General features: G+C 39.1%; 1 protein-coding gene across 4 annotated transcripts in view; it reads right to left on the bottom strand.

Annotated features, from left to right (window-relative positions):
* Bmpr1a (bone morphogenetic protein receptor type 1A) overlaps window positions 1-12,031 on the bottom strand; it is a 90,292-nt gene that overhangs the window by 33,549 nt on the left and 44,712 nt on the right. For 3 of the 4 annotated variants that reach the window (XM_040747699.1, XM_040747698.1, XM_005077629.4), the window contains exons 3-4: window positions 3,773-3,988; window positions 752-914 (exon numbers count right to left, since the gene is read on the bottom strand). In XM_040747699.1, coding sequence (XP_040603633.1) covers window positions 752-914; window positions 3,773-3,839 — 230 coding nt within the window. In that variant the 5' untranslated portion in view covers window positions 3,840-3,988. Of the gene's footprint in view, window positions 1-751; window positions 915-3,772; window positions 3,989-6,222; window positions 6,328-12,031 lie in introns of all 4 variants that reach the window. The other variant, XM_040747700.1, reaches the window with a different exon arrangement.

Raw genomic sequence — 12,031 nt, 5'->3', positions numbered from 1 at the left:
TGAGGGAACTATAAAACTTGGCCTTCATTATCACTTCTAAAACAAAGAGACAATTAATTGACTGATGAGACTGAAGTGCACAGGTTTTTTGTTGTTGTTGTTGTTGTTTGGTTTCATTTTGTTACTTGGTCTAGAAAGTCAATTCTCAAATGGGCCACAAGATGACTGAGCATGTGGAAGTGCTTGCTGTCTAGATTGACAATCAGTAGGAGAGGAGAGATGAGACTTCTGCAAGTTGTCCTCTGATCTCTTCATGTACAACCTACATACATATCGTGTACACACACAATACATACATGCTTGAAAATATGAATTCAAGTTTCATGACCATCTTTGAGTGGACTGAATGGTTAACATAAAACTAAGTAGGAAGTTAGCCAGGAGTTGGTGGCACACGCCTTTGATCCCAGCACTCAGGAGGCAGAGGCAGGTGGATCTCTGTGAGTTTGAAGCCAGCCTGGTCTACAGAGAGTTTTCCAGTACAGACAGAGCTATTACACAGAGAAACCCTGTCTCAGGGGTGGGGCGGCCACACTAAGTAGGAAATGCAAAGTCATATAAAGCAGATGTGGACCAGAAGTCTACAGAGAAATAACAAAACTATCACAATTTTTTAATGATAGCTAACAATATTTTTATATTCAAGGCAAGAATCCTTTCTTTGGAAAGATACCATATACAAAAGGGGAAAAATTTTTGTCTAAGTGTGCTTTTCATCTCCTAACTCTTAAGGACTGAAGCAAATACTTACATGCATGTGTTATTAATAGCATCATCTGGGCAGTGTCCTGAGCAATAGCACTTTAAGAAAGGCAAGGTATCCTCTGGGGCTAACGTCACTCCATTTTCTGGCTTCTTCTGGTCCGAGTCTGACTTCACACCAGTGCCATGGAGCATACTGTCTAGATTCTGCCCTGTATTAGAAAATGAAATTTGTAAACAATCATTCTTGAAAGCTTGTTTAATTACAGTCTTTAATGAAGAAAGTTTCTGAGTTTTCTTTTCATAATAACTGCAGTTAATACATCTTAAAAATAAATTTCAATGGGCTGTGTGACACTGGTCTTTAATCCCAGCATTTGGGAGGCAGAGGCAGGTAAATCTCTGTGAGTTCGAGAACAGCCTGATCTACAGAGCGAGTTCCAGGACAGGCTCCAAAGCTACACAGAGAAACCAAAAAAGAAGAAAAAATTCATATAATACCAATTTATAAACTATTATATACAGAACTGCCCAATTTGGCAGAGTGTATGGAGATGAGGCAGAACAGAGAGGTATTTGGCTAAGAGCTAAGTACTGGTAAACACTTTGAAAGTGTTAAATCCAGGACAGGTCCCTATTGCAAGTGCCCATTGGGCCGTGATTTTTCTTTAAATAAGCTAAACTATTTGAAACAGCCAACTGGCCATTTGATTGACAGCTGACAGACCCCTCCATGCTGCCTTCTTGCCTTAAGTGAGGAAATGTCACACTCTGACAGAGCAGCTGTTTTGAACACTCTAGAGATTCCTCTGAGGAAACTCAGCAGCAGCTTCAGGGACCACTGGAACCACTGGGACTGCTCAAGTTACAACCCAGCTTCAGGCGGCCTCACCCCTCACAACTGCTCCAGGCTCCTTTATCAAGGAGGTATTCATAAAGGACTTAAAAAATAAAAAACAAAAGCTAGTCCTAAGTCTTGAACCAAATCAAAATGAAGAGCCAGGAGGTTGTTCCACAGTGGCCACAGGAGACTACAGACTCCAAAGGACTGCCGACGCACTGAGGAGGTAACACAGCGTGAAAACTACGCCGGGATTGCAGGTAGCTAACTCAAGAGTCTCGAAAGCAGCCGGGCGGTGGTGGCGCACGTCTTTAATCCCAGCACTCAGGAGGCAGAGGCAGGCGGATCTCTGTGAGTTCGAGGCTAGGCTGGACCGACAGCCTCGAAAACAATACAGAGAAACCCTGTCTCGTAAAAACCAAAAAAAAAAAAAAAAAAAAAAGAGTCTCGAAAGTTTCCCAGAGTTAAGGGCTAAGGGATCTGATCTTAAGCTATAAATCTGCAATACTAGCTGCTGAGGACTAGTTTTCAAGGCCCAGAGTGTGCTCTGATCTGAGAACCAACAGTACTAAGCCTCTAATTTTCAAAGTCTAGAATCTGAAGTCTCCTTTGAAAGCCTGATTTGTAAAACTATGGCACTAAGGAGAGTACACAGCTGCCAACACTGAGGAATCTGTCTCGCCCATATTTGGTTACCCATGCAATGGGATCTCATCTGCTGTGTGTGACAGTTACAAGTTACTAGGTACAAAATGGGGAGAGATTTCAGGAAAGAAAGGCTGAGAAACTGTCCAATGATTTTGGGGTGGAGGGGTGCACAAGGTGATTTTTTTTTCTGTTTTTTTTTTTATTGCTTTGTTGTTGTTCAAAACTTGCAACTAGATTTAAAAATAATCTTCAAACACTTCTGTGGAAAAGGAGCTACTAAGCAACTTGCAGAGAACTCTAATTGCCTAAATAAAGGAACTGTGAAACATGAAATAAACCCTGTTATCCACCTTTCATTCCAGGGTAACTGGTTAGAATCCAGACCAGCTATCAGAAAGTGAAAGTTGCCACAGGCTTATGTAATAAAGCCAGGATCTTGCATTACAGAGCATATGGCTTCAAGTGACAGGTAACAACATAAGAGCACTGCATTTTTCAGGCCCTTCCAAGAGGAAGAATGGTAGAGCCAAAAGGACTAGAGAAGTATGAATTTTACTATAAAAATAAAGTGGTTCAGTATTGTAAACCCAATTTTAAACTTAATAACACTGAAAGACCACTAAAATGTTTGCTTTTTGAGACAGGGTTTCTCTATGTAGCTCTGGCTGTCCTAGATAGCACTCTGTTTGTTGACTAGGCTGCTCTCCAAGCCAAAGATCTGCCTGCTTCTGCCTCCCCAGTGTTGGAATTAAAGCCATGTACCATTACTGCCCAAACCATAACGTGAATGTATATGACCCTTTCTCAAATGGACAAATGGTGGGAAGACACCCAATGTCAACACTGGCTTCCACATGTAGGGGCACACCTTTGTGTACACATACACATACATACACACAAAATTTAATAAATCCTAAAGAAGAAAATGAAGATAGTGGTGATTTCTACCTCAAAAACTTTTATACAGCAATGCTAACAGTTCAAAAATACTGTCCTAAATAAACCACTGGGGAAGAAGTCTGTATGCAAATCCAATTCATCTGATCTTAGACATCACTATTAAGTTCCTGTTTGATCTATGGACATGCAGTATACAACAGAGGTCACAAATAAATTGTTTATATTCTATGGAGAAACTCTGCATAGACAAGTACATTTGTTTTCCACGATCTTCTCATGACAATAAAACAAATTTTGAATAATTATTTGTGCTTATTCTTTGTTGTATTTTAAAAGAGACAGGAATTTTAAAGCTCGGTCTCAAATACCTACCATTCTGTGTTTTAGGTCCTAAATTGCAGACTATTTATACTTACTCTCATCTGAGTCTCACAAGACAAGCCTCATGCTATATAGCTTGCCTGTTATAGATTAAAAAACGGTTCAGAAGCTAAGATTTTAAAAAGGTGTCTGTCTATATAAAGTTCACAATTCCTTCCAGCGTGTTCTTTGCTTCTTCACTTAAAGAGTTGTGTTGGTGTGGCTGACAAGTTTAGAACAAAGCATAAGCTGAGAGCAGATCAAGGAGTTTAAGTGCTTTATATACATAGAAATGACTTTCTGAAATAAGCTCAAATTTACCTTGGACATAAGAAATGATGAACAGACAGGCTCCCAATAATCTGATGTAAGTATATAGCTGAGTCATTGTTCAATGTCCACGTATCCTGTACACTGCCACTTTGAATTACCGGTCGTGCTGTTTCACTAATTTAAATGACTTTACTCAATGGGATTTCCTTTTAGAAGAAAGAAATCACTTGACAATGACTTTCACCTGCTACTTTCTTCAGATTCCTGGAAAACAAACAAACAAGGCAATGAATATTATGAAATTTTGGGAAGTTTTCAAGAGTGGAAGGGAAAACAAGCCTAACCAAGCTTGTAAATGCAGATATATGTTTTTTAAAATTTTGGTGTGTATTGGGGGCTAACTCTAGGGTCTTGTACATGCTAAAGAGTTCTATCACTGAGTTACAGTCTCAGATATGTTGGAATATATTTTTAAAGATTAAAGCTCTCGTTTTCTTAAGGCATTGTAATTATAAAGCCTAAATAATTTAGTAGAAAGTTGACTAATCACAAATCAGTCACAATAAATATACTGGATCTCAACTAACCAGTGCAGTATTGTACACACTCTTGGGGAAGCTGACAGTACAGAGATTTCTTAAGACTAGGAATTCTAAGAAAGCTGGGCAACAGCAAGACAATTCCAGCTCTAAAGAAAAGAAGAAAAACAAACAAAAACCTCATCAATAGCTTTCTCTAGTTGCCCTAATGCAATTAAATTACTTATTACGGAAGTGCACATTTTGGCTAGGTATGGTATGGTGGTACATGCCTCTAACTCTAGCTCTTGGGGGTTGGAGCCACAGAGGCAGAAAGATTGTGGGTTCTAGCCAATCTGGGCTACATAGCCGGACTGTTTCAGTTTACCCCACCACCACCACCCAAAAAGAAAGTTCCTTAGTATATTAAAACAGAAGACTGTGGTGTCAGTACACACTGTTTTAATCCCAGCACTCAGGAGGCAGAGACAGGTGGATCTCTGTGAGTTGAGTCTAGCCTGGTCTAAAGAGTGAGTTCCAGAACAATCAAGGCTACACAGAGAAACCCTGTCTTGAAAAACAAACAAACAAACAAAAAAGAAATCAGAAAAGGTTGAATTTAAAATAAAAGCTGTCCATCAATATTAATTTAAATATTCATTTGAATAAGAATATAAACACCTTGAACATTATTCCACAAACAGAAAAGACAGCCAACCTAGAAAATTTACATATTTAAATAAGCAGCATGCTCCTTTATCAAAGCAAAACCAGAAGCTATCTCTGGGGTGGGGGACTGAATGTATAACCTTAAGCTTGCTAAGCACATGCCCTAGAAAAATGAACTATACTTCCAGACTCTAGAAATGTACCTTAAATAAAGCTATTCTCCTAAAATACTCTAAATCTGAATTCATTAAGATAAAGCTGAGTTTTTAATATGGAAATCATGAAGTATAATCACTGTAGTTAAGATTTGGGTCTTAGCCAGCAGTGGTGGTAAATGCCTCTAATCCCAGCACTCAGGAAGCAAAGGTAGGTTAGTGGCTACAAAGCGAGCTCCCAAATAACAAACCCTGTCTTGGGGGAAAAAAAAAACCAACCAACCAAACAACAACAATAAGATTTGGCCCTTATTAATACACAGTAAACTCTTAAAAGACTTTTAAAACAAATTACACAGAAATAGGTAACGAAAAGAAAGGCTAATTTGTACTGAGGTTAATATAACTCTTTTTTTTTTTTTTTTTTTTTTTGCCTGTTTCAGGCAGCTTGGTTTCATTAATTTAGGCCTAAACTATTTCTAAGTGAAAAGGTTTTGCTTATTTATGACTTAACTATCCTTGGTGTGATTTCTACCAGGTAATATGCAATAAATAATAGTAAATGATCTGTGCTTTCTATATTACCTACTGAACAATTTTTTCGCTTTACATTATTGTGGAAATACAGGATATATAGACAGGTATACATTTTATAACTGATTTAAATCTAAGAGTTATTTTATATTGATTTGCTTTGGGGTTGTTTGTTTGCTTGTTTTTTGAGACAGGATCTCGCTATATAACTCAGACTGGTCTATAATTCTGGAACTTGGTGGTTTTCTTGTGTCAGCCCTCCAAATATTAGGATCACAGACATATACCACCATGCCTTACTGGTTTAAAAATCCCCACACATACAATCCCTTCCCTAACTTGTTCTTTCCTTGGACAAGAACTTATCTCCCTGAGGCTGGCAATGAATTCACCAGATAGTCAAGCATGGTCTTGAACATATGATCCTTCTGCCTCTCCCTCCTAAATACCTGGGGCTACAGGATTTTGCTACCACAATTGCTTTAAATTTTAGTAATTTTTAAAACTTCTATACTATAAATACAAACTGCTTCAAAAACATATTACCGAGATAATATAGTCTAAAATGATCAGATGAAAATGTTTGCAATGTGACAAAGCAGGATGTGTATAAAGAACATACCTCTTAACATGATCCAACTGTAATTCTAGGAATCCTTGTTGCTGGCTCCAAATTCAAAGAAAGTTTCCATATACTCCTAACCCTGGTCATTCCCTGTATTTCCATCTGCCAAGCACATATATATCTAAGTCACTCACTGCCTTTTCCTTCCCACTCTTCCAGATGCTAAGTGGAAAACAGCAACCCCCCCCCCAATAACTAGGCCAAATCCTGGTCTCTTTTTTTGCCTGCCTTGCTAGCTCTCAGTTTTTTATTCTTTTACTTATTTATCAACATTTGTAGAGAATGTATTATTGACCAAAGTAAAATACTAGAAATACAAGTATTCCAAATTCATTCACTTATTTATTTCCAAGACATGCTTCACTTTTAGCCTAGGTTAGCCTCGACTGTCTCCTGTCTCAGTTTCCAGGTGCGCATCTCATATCTAGCTTATGATTCTATTGATTTCTGCCTGAAGGAGCTCATAATCTTGGGTGGGGGCTCTACCGTGACTTGTTGTATTTCCTGTATTGGTTTCTTCATCAGTTTATGTAAAGGTGGCACTTGGGCTTGCTGACTACTACCTTACAAACTTATAGTACACAGGGCCTTTGATGTACTTTCCCTATCAGTCCTCTTCAGAGAAAAGGCTCTATTGCCATACTGACACAAGTCCAAATTCTAGATATGCCTTAAACCAGTAACTTAAAGTCCCTGAATGAGTTTTCTGTATCTTTACATAACCAAGGGGTACTCACTGGCTCACAGCTATCCTGAGAACTAATTAACACATTCTCCACTGGGCCAATACTATTATAAATGCTTTGTTAAAATTAATTTATAAAGTCCCCACAGCTGCCTCATAAGAAAGGTATAACTGAGGTGGGCTGAAAAGATTTAGTAAAGATCACACATGGCGATAGAGCTACAGTTCAAAAGGTCTGGTTCTAGACTCCATTTATTAATTGTTATTTTATACATTATATAAACTATACTATATAATATAAAACATACATTCTACATTGTAAAGTACTTAGGATTATAGTGGCACAGAGTAGGTACTCAATAAGTTTCACCTTCTCAAACATGACATGATGTGGTATATATGAGGGCAGCACCAACTGGGAAAGTCTTAATAGTTTAAAACATATGATAACTATAAAATCAATACAATAGCTGTACTAAGAACAATGCTAAGCCACCAATGTAATCTCAGGGTTAGTAGAAACACTACTATACCCCCAGAAGGTAAAAGACATAGTAATTATTCCATTTACATACAAATGGAACCAAGAGGTCCCAGAATTTAAGAGGAACAGACGGCAGAAAGGGAGAGAATACTAACTCATTAGATCCCCTATGTAAACAGTGTTCTTGCCATTGGATATTATTCCCTAATTATTGATTAAGAGCTTATTTTATGCATCAGCCTACTCCATCAAACACCAAGAATATAGTCATGATAGAGAAACAGAGCCATCTTTCATGGAGTTCACAGTCACTAAACGAGACTATTAAAATGCTATGACACGGGGTCAGTCGTAGCACAGAGGCAGAACTGTTTGTGGGAGGCTCTGCATCTCAGGGGAAGAAAATAAAAGATGGAAATACTTTTGACACAGAACAAGATGATTAAAAAATGTAAGCATATTTGCACTAAGCTGCCAGGTAAGAAAAATGTGGAACCCTGGACCTGACCGGCCAGAATTGTTCTAGATGGAAAAGCCGTGTAAGCAATGCTGAGGAGTAATACTTAAGCTGCTATGTGCAGATAAATACTGGTCAAGCTAATAGTCTGTGCAAAGATTTCTGAGAAACAGAAAAACAAGAAGCAATGCTTCTGAACCATGGCGAATTCAGTAGTGTAACACAGAAGAGGTTGAAAAGACAGAAAGGACAAGGACTCTATGAAAGATTTGGGTTTTAAATGTAAGAGAGAGGCATCAGTTACCTGGCTTTTGCATAATGAGCTAGAAAAGGTAAGAAGAGCAAAAGCAAAGCAGCAGTAAAAAGACATGAAAATAAGGAGAGAGACGACGGTGATTAAGATAAGGGTGGATATAATGAAAAACAAGACCACATAGTACGTGGTAATGGTTGAATGCAGGGGTCAAGGAGCATGACTCAAAGATGACTCATACTGCTGGTCTAAGCAATCACTAAAATGTGAATAAGCAGATTTTTGGACAAAGTGAAGAAAAAGGACTCAAGGGTTCAGATTTAGACATCTGAGATTACCCAAAAGGAATGTCTGCCGGGCATCTGGTCCTCAAGCTTAAAGGAAACATCTGGGGCTGAAGATACAAATCTTCCATTATGTCAACAGCACAGAGATATTAAAAGCTAAGGCTCTTGGATGAAAAGAGTCCCAGAGCGCTGTTTAGTTAGAAGCTGCACTAATGGCCAGGCATAGTGGTGCATACCTATAATTTCAACACGGAAGGCCAAGACAGAGCTAGAGATCAACACTGGCTACACAGTAAGACCCTTATCTAAGCTTCCTCTCCATAAGTCAAAGATCACTGTCAAGATCTGAAATACATCCACAAACACTTTGGTACATCCCTCAAGAGAGTGAAGTCTAATTCCCCTCCCTTGAGTATGGACTAGACTCAGTGACTCATTCTAATAAGTAAGATGTAAACACGGGTGACTTTTGCTACATCATTAAGAAGTACTTCAGCGTCTACCTTGATGTACTCTTACTGAAGCCAAATAGCCAGGTCTAAGCAGACTCAAGCAGTCCTACAAGGCTCATGTGGCAAGAAACAGACTTGCCAATAACCACTTGAGTGAGCAACCTGGGAAGCCTTTAGGACTGTGTTTTTTGGACATTCTGCTCACAATTTTATGAAAACCCTAAGTCAGAAACACCCTGCACCTGTCTTTTCATTTGCGTGATCAATTTTTGAGAGTGGGTCTTGATCTGAAATCAGGCTAGCCTTAAATTTGTGATGATTCTCCTGCCTCAGGCTCCCAACTGCTGGCATTACAGTCACGTACCACCATATCCCGCTGCCTTTGGTGGACTCGTGATAACACATGTGACAACAAATGTCAGCTGCTACGAGATACTGAGCTTTGGGGATCAAGAGATAAACCAATACCACTGTGGGAAACCCTGAAATGTAAAAGCCTAATCACCATGAAAGAAGTCTGAAAAAGTAGTCAGTCGAGGGAACAATACCAGCAACATCTAGACAAAATGCACAGAAAACTCTAACATTATAGATAATATGCTTCTTCAAAGAAGTAGCCAAAAGCATGCTGTTTTAAAATTATTTCTACAAGACTCATGGTGGACATGTAGAACTCAGACTCTTTCTAATTCTGAATTATTAGAGTTGTACATTTTCCTCTCTGTGTTATGGGCCCAGATCCATAAAAATGACATTAGATCATTTATCTAGGTAAAGGCAGTTTTTGCATCATACTCTAGAGAACAATTTTTAACAGACTAAATAGGATAGCAATCTGCTTAGTTTTAAATGTCAATTCTAGTGTTGACTTGTAATTTTGACAATGTTGGTTCATCTATTAAGGCCTTGCATTCCTTCATCACTAACCTAGGAGTTAGTACCTCCTACTCCGGTATTACATACTCAGTAAATAGGTGTCACTGCTATAATCATTAGTAGCAATTAAAATGTTGTGGACTTCCCTTTGTCTCACAACAACTGTTTCTACAATTATAATACAGCAGCAAAACTGTTAGCTGATTTATTTTTTTATTTTTTGAGGCAGGGTTTCTCTGTGTAATAGCCTTGGCAGTCCAGGCACTCACTTTATAGACCAGGCTGGCCTCAAATTCATAAAGACCCTCCTGCCTCTGCCTCCCGAGTGCTGGGATTAAAAGTGTGTACCACCACACCTGGCATGACCTGATTTTATAACCATACCAAGACTGATTATTTTCATTCTAACATCTGAAAATAAAATATGTGCTTTTTAAATTGCTAAGAATTTCATCAGAATCTTAATTTTTAAAATTATTGTGTGGTACTTGAGTGGAGTTCAGAAGACAACCTTTGGGAAATCAACCCTGTGCTACCACTGAATCTAGTGGTAGAACTTGGGTTCGTCAGGTTGGAGAAGGACATTCATCAGCTGAGTCATCTCACTGGTCTTCATCAGAATCTTTTCCATGAATTACAAAACTACTTTAGAAATGATACTAACAAAAGGACAGAGGCTAAGAAGATGGTCCACTCAGTAAAGTATGGGACTAGAGTTTTGATTCCCTATAGGCACATAAAAAGCACTTGGAATTATAGGCATCTGTAAAACCCAGTGCTGAGGAGGTAGAGATAGGAGTCTCTTGGTCCCATGGCGACATGGTGGACACCCTAGCTAGGAGCTCCTCCAAGTTCAGTGAAAGATCCTGCCCCAAAACTGTAAGTGACAGAGAGCCAATGGTGCACGCACACATACACACAAATACACACGCATACAGACATTTAAATGCTGCATAATCAAAAATGTAAAATGATATAAAATTAAAAAGCTATCAAATTGTCATCTAACAATTGTATATACAGATAGTTTCTTCAGAAAATAACATGAAGCAAAATTAAGAGGAAACCGTTTTTTAAAGAAAGATGATGATGATCATTGGTTTCTTGGTGGATAGCCCTAGTTGGAACTCACTCTGTAGACCAGGCTGGTCTCAAACTCTCTGACATCACCTGCCTCTGGCTCCTGAGTGCCAGGATTAAAGGTGCATCATCACCATCTGGCTAAAGATTTATTTATTTTATGTACTATGACTGTCCTGCCTGGATGTATGTCTGTGTGTATCTAGTGCCCTGGAAGTGGAGTTACCGAATCGTTAATTGCTGTATAGGTGCTGGAAACTGAACCCACGTCCTCTGAAAGAGTAGCATGCTCCCAACTCATCAGACCCACTAATTTCTTAAGTTAACAAAAAAATGTAAAACTTTACAAACAAGAAGGCTGAACTAACAGTTTAATCACAACTGAAGAACAAACAGAAAAAGAAAATCCCAAACAAAATAGGGAAAGTCTGAAGTCAGCTGAAAAAACAAGCCTGGAGTCATTCTTTCCTTTTCCTGTTAAACTTCTCCCATGCTCTTCGTTTTTACTGAATACTAGAAAGGTGTGGGAATTTCCAGCAAGTTGGCCAGCTGCCAGTTCCACAGATCTGCAAGGAAAACCCCCCTTTCCAGGGGTCTCTCCCTTAGGCAGCTCCAGGCGCCTGGCCTGACAAGCTTTCTGAGAAGGACTATTCTGGCTGCAGACTCTCTGGCTCCACAGCCATTGTTTGCATGGCAGCTCTGCTCCTTATCCAGAGCCCGGATTAGCATAAGAATATCGTCTTTTCCCTTAACAAGCAACTCATCCGTTGTCTTACCCCAATTTCTAGCCTCTTTCCCAGCAAACCTAGCCCAATATGCGCATGTGCAACTGCAGCAACGTTGGTCTGGGTTTCTCTAGTCATGATAGTTTTATAACAGTGGAAACACAATCTCATCCAAATCTGAAGAAAATAGTTTGCTTCAAGAGCTATAAGAGTATATCTGTGACAACACAAGCCAGTTTTTAACATCTAAGGGAGAAAAAAATTCTTCAGTTTGAATGTGAATAGGAAGTAACAGTCTCTGAAGCTGCTGGCAGCTACTTTGGGACCAGAAGACAAACCAGACCCTAGGAAATGATGGATACTCCAGCAATGAAGCCTCAATTACTCAGGCAGAGCCAGTAAACTGCCAGTTGTGCGGTACACACCAGCAGGACTTGCTGATGGAGGAGAAGGCAGGCAGATCTTTAAGTTCCAGGACAGCCAGGGCTACACAGAGAAATGCTGCCT

Source organism: Mesocricetus auratus, unplaced genomic scaffold, assembly GCF_017639785.1.
Source record: "Mesocricetus auratus isolate SY011 unplaced genomic scaffold, BCM_Maur_2.0 Super-Scaffold_100006, whole genome shotgun sequence".
Taxonomy (NCBI): Eukaryota; Metazoa; Chordata; class Mammalia; order Rodentia; family Cricetidae; genus Mesocricetus; species Mesocricetus auratus.
Note: the sequence above shows the minus strand (reverse complement) of the source record. Positions and strands in the feature narration are given on the sequence as shown.